Source organism: Macaca thibetana, chromosome 8 (genome assembly GCF_024542745.1).
Source record: "Macaca thibetana thibetana isolate TM-01 chromosome 8, ASM2454274v1, whole genome shotgun sequence".
Classification (NCBI taxonomy): Eukaryota; Metazoa; Chordata; class Mammalia; order Primates; family Cercopithecidae; genus Macaca; species Macaca thibetana.
The window spans coordinates 77,822,384-77,841,408 of NC_065585.1; the positions used below are offsets into that span (position 1 = coordinate 77,822,384).

The following is a 19,025-nucleotide window of genomic DNA, read 5'->3' on the forward strand; positions in this document are numbered from 1 at the left end:
CGAACCCATGGCAGACACTACTAATCAATTAAGTCTGGGCATATGGGGAGAAATTGGGTAAACAAAGTTTAATAGCCTTTAATATTCTAATGTCTATTATGACTCCTCTGGAACAAGCTGGCTAACAACAGAAGTGCACCAATTACACCAAACACCAGCAGAATGTCAATTAGGCCTGCAAGGGTGCTTTTTCTCAGGGGACCTGATAGGACTTATGGTCCTTATGGTCCCTTGGGAAATATGGTCTACTGATTTTACACACACACACACACACACACACACACACACACACCCACCCACCCAGAAAACTGATGATAAAACAGCAGAACCCAATTAACAATTTGTGGATTAAAAGTTCCTTAGGGCTCTCCTAAAGCAATGAAAAGCTGGAGCAGTAAATCAGTCAAGCATACGATAGCACTGTATTCACTGTAACTATGGTTATATTTCAAAGGCCTCCAGTTAAATTAGTGTAATTATACATATCTGCATACTCTCAAAAAAGATCTTCCTAAAATTCAGTTAAAAAATTGTTTGGAACAAATTAAACATACTGAGGATTTCCAGATGGTCCCAGGTTGATGTTCTGTGAGGTAGAGTGTAGCTGTTAAGATGGGGGGAAAAAAACAACATTCTTATTGGAGCATCAAAAATTAATTAATGTTTTGAAATAAAATATTTATAACTGTACCACAAATATTTGGTTTGTTGCCATGTTAAAGAAACCCAAGGTCCTGATTCTCAGTAAGGGTATAGACTTAACTTGGAAATACACATAATTTGACAAAAACATAATCATTTTTCTCATGGTAATTTTCAAGAACTGTTGTAAGAAAAAACATAAGCCAGAAATCAAGCTCTAAGTTGGCAAATGAATGAAATAAACTGAGGAAAGCTCCTTGGAGGAGGTGGGTATTGAAACCGCAATTTAAGAGGGATCACTTTTTAAAAAACTGGTTAAAAATGGCTTTTCAAGTTTTCAAATAGTTTATCAAAGAAATGATAGGATGATGACAATGATGATCGTAAATGCCGGGTTTTCAGTTTTAATTTGATGGCAGGTAAATACAGACAAAGCAAACACAGAAAGCAGTGCTTTTCTTTTCGTTTTTTTGAGACAGAATCTCAAGCTTGTTGCCCAGGCTGGAGTGCAGTGGCGCAATCTCGGCTCACTGCAAGCTCTGCCTCCTGGGTTCATGCCATTCTCCTGCCTCAGCCTCCTGAATAGCTGGGACTACAGGTAACCATGCCCAGCTAATTTTTTTGTATTTTTAGTAGAGACAGGGTTTTACTGTGTTAGCCAGGATGGTCTCTATCTCCTAACCTTGTGATCCGCCCACCTCAGCCTCCTAAAGTGCTGGGATTACAGGCGTGAGCCGCCGCACCCGGCCTTTTCTTTCTAATTCTAGCACTGTGGTAGTGCCAACATTTTATATAGGCTTTTCTCTTTGCAACAGTTAACACAGTAAGCTTAAGCCCTGGTATTAATTTAGAAGCAAATCTTTATTTACCTAGTATGCTATAAAGAAATTTAATAAAAGATTCTAGTTCACTAATAATTAGCTAAAATTTTAACTCAAAAATCCCAGAAGATTAATCTAGTGATCCTATCAGAGTAAGCATTTTTTATAAAAGCCAAGTGTAAGTAAATTCTGCTTCACATAAATAAACTTTAAAACTCTTTATACATTCAGATAATTAAATCAGCTATAAATGTTTCAAAAATGTATACATTTATGAGGGTTCTATGTAATTATACTTCATATAAGCTATAAATATAAAAAAGCTTTTAAAAACTTCTCTAATCAAAACGAATTTTTTTTTTTTTTTTTTTTTTTTGAGATGGAGTTTCACTCTTGTTGCCCAGGCCGGAGTGTAGTGGCCCCATCTTCACTCACTGCAACCTCCACCTCGTGGGTTCAAACGATTCTCCTGCCTCAGCCTCCCAAGTAGCTGGGATTACAGGCACACGCCACCACGCCTGGCTAATTTTTGTATTTTTAGTACATATAGGGTTTCGCCATGTTGACCAGGCTGGTCTCGAACTCCTGACCTCAGGTGATTCGCCCACCTCAGTTTCCCAAAGTACTGGGATTACAGGCATGAGCCACTGCACCCGGCGAAGAAAATTTTATCTTATCAAACCTCTTATTTTAGACACATGTAATATATATTTGTACTTCAATTCATTCCAAATTTATAATCTCTAGAATATAAACTATTTTTTCAAATAAAGGGCAAATAATCTCATCCTTCAAAAGTTCTTAAGTTTCTGAGTGGGAGCGGTGGCTCATGCCTGTAATCCCAGCACTTTGGGAGGCTGAGGCGAGTGGATCATCTGAGGTCAGGAGTTCGAGATCAGCCTGGCCAACATGGTGAAACCCTGTCTCTACCAAAAATACAAAAATTAGCTGGCGTGGTGATGAGCACCTGGAATCCCAGCTACTAGGAAGGCTGAGGCAGGAGAATCCCTTGAACCCATGAGGTGGAGGTTGCAGTGAGCTGAGATAGCAGCACTGCACTCCACCGTGGGCGACACAGTGAGATTCTGTCTCAAAAAAATAAATAAGGCCGGGCGCGGTGGCTCAAGCCTGTAATCCCAGCACTTTGGGAGGCCGAGACGGGCGGATCACAAGGTCAGGAGATCGAGACCATCCTGGCTAACACGGTGAAACCCCGTCTCTACTAAAAAATACAAAAAACTAGCCGGGCGAGGTGGCAGGCGCCTGTAGTCCCAGCTACTCGGGAGGCTGAGGCAGGAGAATGGCGTAAACCCGGGAGGCGGAGCTTGCAGTGAGCCGAGATCTGGCCACTGCACTCCAGCCTGGGCGACCGAGCTAGACTCCGTCTCAAAAAAAAAAAAAAAAAAAAAAAAAAAAAAAAAAAAAAAATAAATAAATAAATAAAATAAATAAGTTTCTTATGAAAAAACAACATTGGCACCAGCATTGTAGTTACAATTCAAATTTATTTCCTATTGTTACACCTATACATAAAAAATTCATTAAATGAGATTAGTCCTGTTGTGGCGTAGTTTTAACATAGGAGTAGTCTTTAATGTTTAAATATTCCAGTGTTCCTTTCTACTAAGAAACTGCTATAAAATAATCAAACAAATAAATACTAAAAACGGAAGAAAAAAATAAATACTTCAGTGTTCCTTTGACTCTTACAATGTAATTCAAACTGAGTTGTAACTTTAATACACTTATTCTTTTAATGAATGTGCAGATAACTGGTTTAATTTTCCATTCAATACATTTTTCTCATAAAGATGAAGGAAGGCTGGGTGCAGTGGCTCACGCCTGTAATCCCAGCAATTTGGGAGGCTGAGGCAGGCAGATCACAAGGTCAGGAGTTCGAGACCAGCCTGGCTAACCTGGTGAAACCCCATCTCTACTAAAAATACAAAAATTAGCTGGGCATGGTGGTGCACACCTGTAGACCCAGCTACTTGGGAGGCTGAGGCAGGAGAATCGCTTGAACCCAGGAGGAGGAGGTTGCAGTGAGCCAAGACTGCACCACTGTACTCAGCATGGGCAACAGAGAGACTCCATCTCAAAAAAAAAAAGAAGGAAGAGGATTAAATATAGTGCAGATTAAACAACATGAACAACTTGTCCCCTGAAGTATGTTAATATGTTAATATGTAATTAGATTTTATTATTTAGGCAAGGATTTCCCTAATGGAGCACATTTCTGAAATGATGAAAATTATTAGACTATATAATTAGACAACTGTACTTACTATTTCTGAAGACAATATCCAGTCACTAAATTGAGGGTGAGGTATAATTTCTTAACAAAATGAATACTAATTGAGATCATTTAAGTTTCTTGACTTCCCTTGGCCTCTATTTTTCTCTGTATCAATAAGGGGGTAGGTCCAGATGCCCTCTAAAATATTCCAGCTAGGAGCTTCACTTAATTATTCACTTAAAAGTCCTTCATAGGCCAGGCACGGTGGCTCACGCCTGTAATCCCAGCACTTTGGGAGGCCAAGGCCGGCGGATCACAAGGTCAGGAGATTGAGATCATCCTGGCTAACACGGTGAAACCCCGTCTCTACTAAAAATACAAAAAATTAGCCGGGCGTGGAGGTGGGCGCCTGTAATCCCAGCTACTCGAGAGGCTGAGGCAGAAGAATGGTGTGAACCCGGGAGGTGGAGCTTGCAGTGAGCCGAGATCCTGCCACTGCCCTCCAGCCTGGGCGACAGGACGAGACTCCGTCTCAAAAAAAAAAAAAAAAAAAAAAAAAAAAAAAAAAAAAAATCCTTAATAAATAGTTACAATTATATGACAAAGTATGGCTTTTTCCTTTTTTTAAAAGAGATTCTTTTTATCAGTATTTTAAAACCTCAAGGGATTCTAGTGGAAGTTTCAGACATTATGGATGGAAAAAGAAAAAAAGGAACAAAACTCAGATTTAAAGCCAACAGTGGCAGAACCCAGAAATCTCTCAGCTTGGTTCTGTCTTCAAGTTGTCTGCAGTTGTCTTCCACTGCAAGGCAAGATAGTCTTCAAATAACCTAAACCTACCCAGTCTCACATGAGTAGCAAGCAAAACACGAAAAATCATGATTACATAGATTTTAATCTTTAAAACATTACTTGAATACATTCATTTTTCAATTAAAAATACTAATAGCTGGAAAGTGTCAAAAATATTAGGAAAAGCATTTTTAAAACTCCATAACCTTATCAATATATAATTTTGCAAATATTTACACTACTTTCATATAGTATTTGCATATTTTTAAAAAGCTGACTGTAAATCATACTGTGTGAATATGCATATACATATTTATTTATTTATTTATTTTTTGAGACACTCTCGCTCTGTCGCCCAGGCTGGAGTGCAGTGGCCGGATCTCAGCTCACTGCAAGCTCCGCCTCCTGGGTTTACGCTGTTCTCCTGCCTCAGCCTCCCAAGTAGCTGGGACTATAGGCGCCCGCCACCTCACCCGGCTAGTTTTTGTATTTTTTAGTAGAGATGGGGTTTCACCGTGTTAGCCAGGATGGTCTCGATCTCCTGACCTCGTGATCCGCCTGCCTCGGCCTCCCAAAGTGCTAGGATTACAGGCTTGAGCCACCGCGCCCGGCCGCATATACATTTTAAATACTGATTTCGCTTAATATATCGAAGCTTAAAATCTGATCTTCAAAAATAAAATGCATAACATATATGGACAAACACTAAGTGACTGGTAAATATTTAGGTTGATTCTAATACTGTTTTTAGTAGATCATACAGAAATGAACATCTTTTGCTTTTTTCTGTGTGGATTATTTCATTTGCATCAATTCCTGATGTGAATTGTTTTCCAAAGGAGTTGCAGAAAATTATGACACCAATGATGACCAAGGGTGCTCGTTTTACCTTACTGTTATCAGTTCTGCAATATTTTATTTACATTTTTATTGATTTGAGCAATAAAAATCTCTCTAAGATTTTCATTTGCTAATAGCATCAACGTTGAACATTTTCCTCTATGTTTTTTTACTAAGAGTATTCCTTCACGCCCCATTTCCTTTTATCTACTATAGTGTTAAGTATCATTCTTTTAAAAAACCCATTTGTATGAGCTTTTCATACAGACGTTATTTCTTGTTATGCCTTATTTATTACGAATGTTTTCCCGGTTTGTTGTTTCTCTTTTGACCAGCTACAGAGATTTTTTTTTTTTTAAGTTTTTTACATTGTCCTAGGAGCAACCATGTCACAGATGTAAAAGTTAGATTTGTTCTCGTAACTGAAAATCTTGGGGTATCTGAGAAGGAAAATTACTACTTTCCAGCAGTCACAAAAAAGGAGTATGTCTTTTTTCAAAATGAAGATTTCAGCCCTAGGACACTAATATTCCAATGCACCATGTTATCTTTTAAATCACAAAAACAGAGCCATAACAGAATTAACAGGCATTATAAAGAAAAACTGTGTTTCAACCCATCATCTCTGATTTTCATGTACATATTTAATAATAGTTGTTTAAAAGTTTGAATTATGTAGATATATTTATATAACATTTATAATAATTTAATTGCTACAGAGTAATACTTTGAGTTAAATTATTACAATTTACCTCTCCCACACAACTAAGGTAAATGTTGAAAACATCTTCGTAATAAGGCACAAGCCTATTTTACTTATTGCCATCACGATTTAGTTTTAAAAACAACACTGGCCAAGCGTGGTGGCTCACGCCTACAATCCCAGCACTTTGAGAGGCCAAGGCAGGGGGATCAGGAGGTCTGGAGTTCGAGCAGCCTGGCCAATATGGTGAAACCCCATCTCTACTAAAAATACAAAAATTAGCCGGGTGTGGTGGCAGGCACCTGTAGTCCCAGCTACTAGGGAGGCTGAGGCAGGAGAATCACTTGAACCCGGGAGGCGGAGGATGCAGTGAGCCAAGATCATGCCAATGACTCCGGCCTGGGCAACAGTGCGAGACTCCATCTCAAACAAACAAACAAAAAACAAAACAAAGCTTCCTTCTGTTAGGAACACATATTGGTTATGTACATACATCACAGAAATAAAAGTTAGTTGATGCCAACTGGTATGTGTGTACTGACTGTTCTGTATAGAAAATCCTGACAATGCAGAGGAAGTCGGATGTAATGTGGTTGAGAAGGCCTTTTCTGTTGGCCAAAATTCAAAATAGTTTCAAGTGTGGCAATAACGATAAAATAAGACATGGCCGGGCACGGTGGCTCAAGCCTGTAATCCCAGCACTTTGGGAGGCCGAGGCGGGTGGATCATGAGGTCAGGAGATTGAGACTATCCTGGCTAACATGGTGAAACCCCGTCTCTACTAAAAATACAAAAAACTAGCCGGGCGTGGTGGCGGGCGCCTGTAGTCTCAGCTACTTGGGAGGCTGAGGCGGGAGAATGGCGTGAACCCGGGAGGCGGAGCTTGCAGTGAGCCGAGATCACGCCACTGCACTCCAGCCTGGGAGACACAGCGAGACTCTGTCTCAAAAAAAAAAAAAAAATAATAATAATAATAATAATAAGACATAAAGTGAAGAAAGTAGAATATAAAATTGTATATACTGCATAATTAAAATCAGGTAATTTTAAAACCCTATACATTAGAGAAGATTGGAAAGAAAATTACCAGAATGTTAAAAATTTCTAGGTGTGGGTGCAATAATATGGGTAATACTTTTCTTTTTACCTACTATTTTCAAATTTGTCTGATTAACCTATATTACTTTTTAGTATAAAAAGTACTCATTCTATATGTTTTGTAAGAAATAGTGATCTGTGGCCTGGGCGCAGTGGCTCATGTCTATAATCCCAGCATTTTGAGAGGCCGAGGCGGGTGGATCATTTGAGGTCAGGAGTTCGAAACCAGCCTGACCAATATGGTGAAATCCCATCTCTACTAAATGCAAAAATTAGGCAGGCATGGTGGCAGGCACCTGTAATCCCAGCTACTGGGGAATCTGAGGCAGGAGAATCACTTGAACCCGGGAGGTGGAGGTTGCAGTGAGCTGAGATTGCGCCACGGCACTACAGCCTGGGTGACAGAGTGAGACTCCATCTCAAAAGAAAAAAGAAATACTCATCTGTAAGAGATATGTGCATTTGTTTTTATGCGTTCTACATAGTAGAAACTACTATGGATGAAATTACTTCATTTGAAGTAAGTGTCCTAAAGCCACTAATTTCATCTTTGGGGAATGGTACTTTTTCTATTAAGAAAGAAAATTCCTCTTAATACCTTCTGAGAACTTCTTTCATCCTCATCTTCAGATGGATCTGACTGGTGTTTTGGACTGTCCATTTGAAGGAATGCTCTGACATCTGGACTAAAAACAAAAATTAACTTTATTATAACTTCAAAAGCATTTCTACAGCATTTCTCCCCTTTAAAAGGAAAATCAAAATAGAAATAACTGTATTAGCATTTACAGTAAGAAAGTCAAACAGAATCCATTAATATTCATTATCATAAATATAATAAGCAAATTAATTTTTTAAAAATAGAGAAACAGACAAATGGGCAAACATATAAACAGGAAGTATACGGAAAAGAAAACCCAAATGACAAGCAAATTTGTGAAGATGGCTAACTTCACTAGTAATCAAAGAAATATAAGTTTTTTTTTTTTTTTTTTTTTTTTGAGACGGAGTCTTGCTCTGTCGCCGGGCTGGAGTGCAGTGGCCGGACCTCAGCTCACTGCAAGCTCCGCCTCCTGGGTTCCCGCCATTCTCCTGCCTCAGCCTCCCGAGTAGCTGGGACCACAGGCGCCCGCCACCTCGCCCGGCTAGTTTTTTGTATTTTTAGTAGAGACGGGGTTTCACCGTATTAGCCAGGATGGTCTCGATCTCCTGACTTCGTGATCCGCCCGTCTCGGCCTCCCAAAGTGCTGGGATTACAGGCTTGAGCCACCGCGCCCGGCCAGAAATATAAGTTAAAATGATAATGAGACATCATGTTATGTCCATTATCTGGCAAAGGTTAGAAAGACAGATAATACCAAAAATTGGTTAAAAAAAAAAATAGGGTAAGAGAAATGCTCAAATATTGTTGGTGACAATGCAGAATGAAGCAACTTTTCTGAAAAAGCAATCTGGCAACACTTGGTAAAACTGTGTATGCATTTTCCCTGGGCCCAGAAATTCTAATTTTTGTGGTAAACCATAGAAAAAATTATGTGCAGGTCCAGTGAAAGGCATGTAATTATAATGTTCATTGCAGCATTTTCTGTAACAGGAAGTTAGAAGCAAAATAGGCATTTATCACCAGGCAAATGAGTAAGTCAACTATGGTAACTGCCTACAGGGAATACCAGTCAACAGTCAGAAGCAAGAAACTATAGCACAGTACCATTTATATATATATATTAAATACTCACAGACACAAAACATCAGTCTGTTTACCGAAGATACACAGATATATAAGGACAAATATCAAACACATTAAAATGGGTGTCAACGGGGGGATGAGGAAATGGCTATGAAGATGAAGGATGAAGAGAAAAAAATGGACTAAAATTAGAAATGGCCCACATATGGACTCATGACGACTGTGGGGAATAATTAAATCTCCATACCTGGCACCTTCTCCCCAGTCTGTCCTTAATTATTTAATCAAATAATACATATTATTTGTAGGAAACTCGAAATTTGAAAAATTATTTTTAAAAAGAGGAGGCCTTAGCCAGGAGTGGTGGCTCATGCGTGTAATCCCAATGCTCTGTGAGGCTGAAGCAGAAGGATAATTTGAGGCCAGGAGTTGGATACCAGCCTGGGCAACATGGCAAGACTCTGTCTCCACAAAAAATAAAAACAAAAAAACCCAGGCATGATGGTGTGCACTTGTCATCCTAGCTACTCAGAAGGCTAAGGCAGGAGGATTACTCGAGCCCTGGAGGCTGAGGCTGCAGTGAACCAAGATTGCACCACCCCATTCCAGCATGGGTGACAAAGCAAGAACTTGGCTCTAAAAATAAATAAACAAAATAGGAAAAAAAGAAAAAGAAAAAGAATTGGGGCCAGGCGCGGTGGCTGAAGCCTGTAATCCCAGCACTTTGGGAGGCCGAGACGGGCGGATCACGAGGTCAGGAGATCGAGACCATCCTGGCTAACACAATGAAACCCCGTCTCCACTAAAAATACAAAAAAATTAGCCGGGCGTGGTGGCGGCGCCTGTAGTCCCAGCTACTCGGGAGGCTGAGGCAGGAGAATGGCGGGAACCCGGGAGGCGGAGCTTGCAGTGAGCCGAGATCGCGCCACTGCACTCCAGCCTGGGCGACAGAGCGAGACTCCGCCTCAAAAAAAAAAAAAAAAAAAAAAAAAAAAAGAATTGGGCTGGTGTAAATGTAAAATGGTACAGCCACTGTGGAAAACAGTTTGGCAGTTGCTTGAAAAGTTAAACACAGAGTTACCTTATGACTCAGCAATTCCAAACCTAGGCAAAGACCCAAGAGAAATATAAACATACGTTCACATAAAAACTCATACATGATTTCTCACAGCAGCATTATTCATAATAGCCAAAAAGTGGAAATATCCCAAATGTCCACCAATGGATGAACGAATAAACAAAATGTGGTGTTATCCATACAACGGGATATTATACAGCCATAAAAAGGAATGGAGAGCACTAATACATGCTGTAACATGAATGAATCTCACAAATATTATGCTAAATGAACAAAGGCAAAAAGAAAAAGTCACCTACTATATACTTTCATTTTAATAGGCAAATCTGTACAGACAGAAAGTAGAATAGTGGTTGCCAAGGGTTGGGGGAAGACAGAAGTTGGAGGTAAAGTTTCTTTTTTAGGGGGATGAAAATGTTAGATTAGCTTTGAGGTGATAGAATTAGTGATGACGGTTGTAAAGCATCATGAATATACTAAAAACTACTGGGCTGGGTGCAGTGGCTCACACCTGTAATTCCAGCACTTTGGGAGGCCAAGGCAGGCGGATCAAGAGGTAAGGAGTTCAAGACTAGCCTGGCCAACATAGGGAAATCCTGTGTCTACTGAAAAGACAAAAAATTGCCAGGTGTGGTGGCACGCACCTGTAGTCCCAGCTACTCAGGAGACTGAGGCAGGAGAATCTCTTGAACCTGGGAGGTGGAGGTTGCAGTGAGCCGAGATGGCACCATTGCACTCCAGCCTGGGTGACAGAGCAAAACTCTGTCTCAAAAAAAACCAAAAAACAAAAAACTACTGAATTATATACACTTTAGAATTTAAATGGTGAATTTTTAACTTAATAAAAAAGGTTTATAAAATGTAGGGGTGGGGATTTTCAGTCTTACCACATAGAAGCAACCACTGTTAACATTTTGGCATATTTTATTTCAGTCTTTTTCTCTGCACATTTAAGATCACAATATATTTAAAATTTCACTTTAAAATTACATCATAAACATTTCCCTGTTTTGTTAAAAACTTTGTAAACAATCACTTTTGATAGATGCATGATATACAACATGAATGTACTAAAAATTACTCAATGATTCTTCCACTTGAGGGTATGACTTCCAACTTTTCATTACCATAAACAATGCTGCAGTTGACAATCTTTGTGCATAGTATCAGAACTCTACGACTTTCAGAATAGATTTTTAAAAATAAAATTACTCGTCTGAATTATAAACCATTTTACAGTATTAAACAAATACAGTTTGTAAGACTGATTTCCAGAGCAGTTGTACCAATTTATACTCTTCTAGCAGAACATCCTGAAGACTCTCAGGCTTGATTTGCATTAAATGTTACATTTTATATTAACATCTTGGATAATTTGATGTGCAAAACTGTATTTTAAAGAGGAACTACTCAGTATCACTTTCAGTAAAAAGTGAAATGCAAAATTAAAGCAACAGTAAGATACCATTACCCACTCACCAGAATGGCTAAAATGGAAGACTAACAATACTAAGTGTTAATGAGGTAAGCAACATGATTTCATATGCTCATGGAAAATGTACAACGGGTAAATCACTTTGCAAAACTATTTTGCATTATCCACTAAAGTTAAACATATACATACTCTACAACCCACAAGTTCTACTCCAAGATACATCAGAAATGTTGGCACATGTGCACCAAAAGGTATGTTAATGGCAGTATTATTTATAATAGTCAGAAAATAGGAATATTAGTATCTCAAATGCCCATCAACAGTAGAATGAATCAACTGTGGTATACTCATACAATGGAACATTATACAACAATGGAAATGAACAAACTATAGCTACATGCAACAACATGGATGACTCTCACATTGCTGGGAAATAAGCCAGACAGAGAACACATATTGTATGATTCCATTTATATAAAGCTCAAAAACAGGGAACACACTAATCTATTTTGTTAAAAGTTAGGCTGATAGTTACCTTTGGGAAGGAAGAAAGAAAGAGAGACTGAAAGAGGATGTGTAAGAGATCTCAGGGGTGTTCATAATATTTTCTTTTTTGGCCTGGGGGGATGATATAATTCAGTTATGTTTATTTCTCATAATTTATTGAGCTATACAGTCCTGATCTGGGCACTTTTCTCTTTGTTATACTCAATAAAATTAAAATAAGGTATTTCTGCTTCCATTTCATTTCTTAAATACATAAGGAAATGTTTAGTTTCTCTGACAATAAGCCATTTCTGTGTCCTTCTTTGTGAACCATTCAATGTGCTTTGTCCTGGTTTTTTTTTTTTTTTTTTTTTTTTTTTGGTGTCTTAAGTGTTTGCATGGGCTCTTTCTATGTTAAATGTATTTATCTATCGTCCTTTATCATGGAAAGCTTTTTCTGTATTTTTGGTTTTCAATTTTACTTACTTATGATTTGCGGGTTCAAAAGTTTTGCTTTGTTTTTTTGCTTTTGCTGTTTTAGAGATGGGTCTCACTCTGCCACCCAGGTTGGACTGCAGTGGGATAATCACGGCTCACTGCAGCCTGGATCTCCTGGGCTCGGGTGATCCTCCTACCTTACTACCTCAGCCTCCTGAGCAGCTGAGACTACCAGCACATGCCACCATGACAGGCTGATTTTTTGCATCTTTTCTGTAGAGAGGGTTTGGCATGCTGCATGGGTTGGTCTTGAACTCCTGGACTCAAGTGATCTGCCTGCCTTGGCCTCCCAGAGTGCTGGGAGTATAGGCATGAGCCACCGTGCGCAAAGTTTTTATTAGTCAAATTTTTCATTGTTTTACTCAGTGATAATGTCATGCACTGACAATATGCTCAGAAAACCCTTTTTCATCCAGAGATGAGAGAAATACTAACATTTTATTCTAGTTTGAAAATGATTTTAAAATGTTTTTAATAAAGTCATCTTAAAAATCAGCTTTTCAGGCCGGGCGTGGTGGCTCACACCTACAATCCCAGCACTTCAGGAGGCCGAGACGGGAGATAACTTGAGGTCAGGAGGTCGAAACCAGCCTGGCTAACATGGGGAAACCCCGTCTCCATTAAAAATACAAAAATTAGCGGGTGTGCTGGCACACGCTGTGGTCCTAGCTACTTGGGAGGCTGAGGCAGGAAAACTGCCTGAACCTGGGAGGCAGAGGCTGTAGTAAGCAGAGATCATGCCACTCTACACCAGCCTGGGCGACAGAGTGAAATTCCATTTAAAAAAAAAAAAAAAAAAAAAAAAAAAAGCTTTTCTCTCTACTGAACAAAAGTTTTTTTTTTGTTTTTTTTTTTTTTTTTTTTTTTTTTGAGATGAGTCTTGCTCTGTCGCCAGGCTGGAGTACAGTGGCATGATCTCGGCTCACTGCAACCTCTGCCTCCCAGGTTCAGGCGATTCTCCAGCCTCAGCCTCCCAAGTAGCTGGGACCACAGGCACGCGCCACCACGCCCGGCTAATTTTTGTACTTTTAGTAGAGATGGGTGACACCACATTGGCCAGGATGGTCTCAATCTCTTGACCTCATGATCCACCTGCCTTGGCCTCCCAAAGTGTTGAGGTTACAGGCATGAGCCACTGTGCCTGGCCAGAAGAAAAGCTATTTTTAAAGTGTATTTCCTGCTGGGCACAGTGGCTCATGCCTGTAATCCCAGCACTTTGGGAGGCAAATCATCTGAGGTTAGGAGTTCCAACCCAGCCTGGCCTGTTGATGAAACCCCATCTCAACTAAAAATACAAAAATTAGCTGGGTGTGGGGGCGCACACCTGTAATTCCAGCTACTCAGGAGGCTGAGGTGAGAGAATTGCTTCAGCCCGGGGAGTGGAGGTTGCAGTGAGCTGAGATCACACCACTGCACTCCAGCCTTGGTGACAGAGTAAGACGCTGTCTCAAAAACGTAAAAAATAAAAAATAAAGCACATTTCCTTAACAGTAATAACAGGTACACAGGAGGGGCTCAAGATATACTTGCTGACTGGCTTCTCTTCTTGCTCTCTTAAATTTCTACTATTTTAAGAACAGCTTGGCTGGGCGCGGTGGCTCAAGCCTGTAATCCCAGCACTTTGGGAGGCCGAGACGGGCAGATCACGAGGTCAGGAGATCGAGACCATCCTGGCTAACACAGTGAAACCCCGTCTCTACTAAAAAATACAAAAACTAGCCGGGCGAGGTGGCGGGCGCCTGTAGTCCCAGCTACTCGGGAGGCTGAGGCAGGAGAATGGCGTAAATCCGGGAGGCGGAGCTTGCAGTGAGCCGAGATCTGGCCACTGCACTCCAGCCTGGGTGACAGAGAGAGACTCCGCCTCAAAAAAAAAAAAAAAAAAAAAAAAAAAAAGAACAGCTTGATGTTCAAATGAAGAGCATGAAAATTAAAAGTTCTGTTAACAACAGAAAAGATCTAGAAAATAGGAAATGTGGGCCAGGTGCAGTGGCTCATGCCTGTAATCCCAGCACATTGGGAGGCTGAGGCAGGCAGATCACGAAGTCAGGAGATTGAGACCAACCTGACCAACATGGTGAAATACCGTCTCTATTAAAAATACAAAAATTAGCTGGGTGTGGTGGCACACACCTGTAATCCCAGCTACTTGGAAGGGTGAGGCAGGAGAATCGCTTGAACCTGGGAGGCAGAGATTGCAGTGAGCTGAGATTCTGCCACTGCACTGCAGCCTGGGTGACAGAGCAAGACTCTGCCTCAAAAAAAAAAAAAAGGAAACGTCACATTTTGCTAAAAAGATAATGTCAGTTAAAAAATTAAGCTTATCACACCTGTAATCCCACCACTTTGGGAGGCTGAGGTGGGCAGATCACGAGGTCAGGAGATTGAGACCATCCTAACACTGTGAAACCCTGTTTCTACTAAAAAAAAAAAAAACACAAAAAAAAATTAGCCGGGCGTGGTAGCACACCCTGTAGTCCCAGCTACTGGGGAGGCTGAGGCAGAAGAATGGTGTGAACCCAGGAGGCGGAGTTTGCAGTGAGCTGAGATCACACCACTGCATTCCAGCCTGGGTGACAGAGTGAGACTCCTTTAAAAAAAAAAAAAAAAAAAAAAAAACCAGTTTAAAAGACTCTTGGCTATTTTTGGGGTGCTGGAAATATCTATTATCATGAATGGAATGGTGATGGTTACAGGGTGTATATATATTTCAAACTCCATTGAATTGTATACTTAAGAATTGTGTATTTCACAGTATAAGGTTTTGGAAACTGGCAATTTAAAATAATCCAATTGCTTTTAGTTGAATTTTAATGCAAAATATAACATACTTATAATACTGCATGTCAAGATTCAGAATGAATACTTAGTATTTATTATATAGTCTTAGGGGTTCTGAATAACTTAAAATACTAGGAGAAGTAATAACCACTACCATTTACTGCATACTTATTCCATGCCAGCTCTGTCAAAGGAAGAGACAAATTCAAGCTTTGAATGCATGACTTACATTTCACACAAGCCAGTAATATGCCAATTCAAAGTAATCTCCAGTGTATATAGCAATAATTAGAGATTAGAAGGGTGGGTCTAAGGTGAAGGCAGCATAGCGCATATCCCCAGGAAAAGGCATAACGTTTAAGAAAATAATTAAATAAAAAGCCAAATAAAAAGACTTTTTACTGAGGAACAGACTAGACAAGGGAACTGTGAGTTCAGGTATCCTACCAAATTTCATGCCCTTCTGCCACCTGCCAGAGGATATCTGTTCTTACTGCACTGCCTAATGCTGGTGTGACCACAGCTGTAAGACCTGCTTGACCCTTGCCCTACCTGGGAGCATCAGGGGAAATCCCTGACCAGAAGACCTTGTCAGAGGAAATCCAGTTTTAGCATTTTAGTAATTTAGTAAATTCAATTAAGTAAATTTAAAAAGCAGGTCAGAGGGCCTGTTCAGAATAGTAGAAGGCCTCTGTGAGCTATAAAGAACCATATAAATGATAATCATTTTTAGAACAATTATTCAAAAATACAGTTCTTCAGTGTTGTGGTTCTGAAAAGACTGTTAAAGTGTGTCATATTTACACCATTGCCCATAGGCAACCTTTAGTTTACAGATAGGTGAGCTGCGGAAAAGCTCTCCAAATATTTATCCTCTTCATTTCCTCTTAGAGAACTTTATACACACAAGTATTATAACATAAATTACAAAACACAATAAATGTAATGAATACTCATAAAACAACCACCAGACTCAAAAATGAAAACACAAGCCAAACCACAGATCTACCAGTGTTTTTGTAGGTATTTCTGATACAACCCTCCACCTTCCCAGCTGGCAGCTACTGGCCTACAGAAAGAAGTTTAAACCTGTCAGCATGAGACACCCACAGGGCTGGGAAAGCGCCTTTATCTTAATGGCTGCTGGAATACTGTGTTGAGAAAGAATGGAGGCCTCATGTGGGTCAACAGAACACTGCCCCAAGTGGAACAGAAATGGTGGCACGTGTGCCCAACCCCAGACAACTCCTTCAACTTCGTCTTCTTTCCCAAAATCTACTCAGCTCCAGTCACCATGAAATGTTAAGTGTCCTGACGGTTCAGGCTTTCTGTATCCTTTTACGCCTGGAATGCATTCTCTTTCTTTCTCGAATGATTACACATCCTTTAAGTTGCAGGAAGCCTTCCTTGACCTCCTCAAGAAGAGACGCCTACACCTTTCTCTGCTATCTTCTAGCACCTGTATCATAAAAATTATCCAGCTTCAATTTCTTGTTTATTAATATATGCCTGTCTCTCCCACTACACTGGGAGCCTGCGCCTCTGGAAGGTAGGGATGACACTTAGCTTTATATTCCCAATGCAACTAGCAGGTACTTAAATGCTTTTTGAAGGTATAGATAAAATATAATACCAAATAATTAGCAAGATGCTTTATTATGCTAATTCATTTCAAGTTTAATCTATAAAACTAATGCAAGTACAAAAGGAAAAAAGAAAATAAGATGAAGAGAAAAGGGGAGAAAGAGTATCAGGGAGAAAATGCTCAAGGAAGATTTTACAAACATATATAGCACAGTAATGTTTCATAGAACAAACAAAATTTATGTAAGGATTATTCGGTATTCTTAGGTTTGGTGTGAGTGTCCCTTTAGAACACAACAAAAATTACTTACTGGTTATAAAGTTCTGGATGCCTAACAAGGTTCTGAATGAATTCATTTAGTCCTGCTCTTCTTTGTTTAATAAAATCTGGAAGAGAAATATAAACTATTAGGATTATTTGTATCAGACTATGCAATTATCATCAACAGTTATATAATAGACAAGCACAAGATAGTAAATTTTGATTAAGAAACTATTTTTAAATACATGTTACTTGTCACACAAAGAATACATACTTAGAAATTATATATATGAATCATTGTATTTATATAATATATAATTATATATTACATATTACATATATGTAATTATATACTAAAATTAAAACTAAGCGGACAATTTATCTCCAAAAAGAAAGTTCTCAAAAACTGCCTATTATGGACTCTAAATAGACTAATTACAAAAATTGGAGAAGCACATAGATTTGTCCAACTCCTCATGTACTACCAGACAAGGAATAAAAACTAACACTATGACACTGATGACTGAAAATCACACAAATTAAAAAAAATAAAGATTTCTGGAAATCCTTTGCAACTGGGAAATAATGATTAATTGGTTAACTGAATATCACCAAAACTCTAGTTTAACTTCCACTGTGAAAAACAAACAAACAAAAAACTTAAAAAAATGCACAGGCATACTTTCCTAACAAGTAATTGTCCAGTATTTTCTTTTTTTAAATTTTTCTTTTTTGGTTGAGACAGGGTCTTGTTCTGTTGCCCAGGCTGAAGTGTGGTAGTGTGATCTAGGCTCACTGCAACCGCTGCATCCTGGGCTCAAGCAACTGTCCCGTCTCAGCCTGCTGAGTAGCTGGGACTATAAGCATACACCACCATGCCTGGCTAATTTTTGTATTTTTTGTGGAGACAGGGTCTCACTATGTTGCCCAGGCTGATCTTGAACTCCTGGGCTCAAGCAATCCACCGTCCTCAGCCTCCCAACGTGCTGGGATTACAGGCATGAGCCATTGTGCCCAGCCTGTCCAGTATTTTTGAAGTGTTTTGTTTGTTGATAATTGAAGCTCATGCAATAGCAGTTTAGGAATAAATATTAAGCACAAACCTTTACTTTGAAATACACACTTACACACTTTTCTTGGAATTAGAAAACTTTATTCAAATATCTTTGTCTCTCCCATTTCCTAACCTTGAACTTTTCCAAGATTTAAATTTTTACTTGTAAAATGTGGATAGTAACAATATTTATAACTCATAATGCTGTTATAGGATTAAATGAGATAATGTATATAAGTTTATAGTAGGATGTCTGGCAGATGGTAAGAGCATTACTTATAGCTAATAATTATTAGATACTGTTACTTTTGTTGTTATTATTATTAGTGGTTGTGGGGTCTAAAAGCCATTTTCCTAAACTCTTTTTTTTTTATTTAAGACAAAGTCTTGCTCTGTCACCCAGGCTGGAGTGCGGTGGCGTGATCTTGGCTCACTGCAACCTTCACCTCCTGAGTTCAAGCAATTCTCCTGCCTCAGCCTCCAAAGTAGCTGGGATTACAGGCCCGCACCACCACACCTGGCTAATTTTCGTATTTTTAGTAGAGACGGGGTTTCACCATGTTGGCCAGGCTGGTCTCGAACTCCTGACCTCGTGATCTGTCTGCCTCGGCCTCCCAAAGTGCTGGGATTATAGGCATGAGCCACAGCACCCAGCCAATTCTGAAGAAATATGCTCTAAAAATTAAACACATGTCATTTGAGAAACTGTCTCCTAAATGGCGAATCTCTGGATAAAAACCCATAAAAAATATTCCACTTGATAATGAGTTTTGGTTTAGTAAACTGATTTCTACTGAATAAAGGTATAATGTATAGTGTTTGTCACCAAAATGATGGGTCATTTTCAGGTTTATTTCCATTTCTTAAATGGAAGGTATGGCTTCATACAAATATAAACAAATATAAAATCAGGTCTGGTCTTTGGGAGCCAGATGCATGTACTTGGTACTTTTTTCTTATTCGTCTAAGAATTCCTTGAAGAATTTCAGGTAGGTATCTTATTAAACTCTTTTTTTTTTTTTTTTTTTTGA

At 39.3% G+C, this 19,025-nt stretch overlaps 1 protein-coding gene across 13 annotated transcripts in view; it reads right to left on the minus strand.

Moving 5' to 3' along the window:
• The window catches only part of SGK3 (serum/glucocorticoid regulated kinase family member 3), a 148,958-nt gene that overhangs the window by 30,133 nt on the left and 99,800 nt on the right, over nt 1-19,025 (minus strand). For 12 of the 13 annotated variants that reach the window (XM_050802029.1, XM_050802037.1, XM_050802034.1 and 9 more), the window contains 3 exons: nt 16,990-17,065; nt 7,731-7,818; nt 555-604 (listed from right to left, as the gene is read on the minus strand). In XM_050802029.1, the coding sequence (XP_050657986.1) occupies nt 555-604; nt 7,731-7,818; nt 16,990-17,065 (214 nt within the window). The remainder of the gene's footprint in view (nt 1-554; nt 605-7,730; nt 7,819-16,989; nt 17,066-19,025) is intronic. The other variant, XM_050802040.1, reaches the window with a different exon arrangement.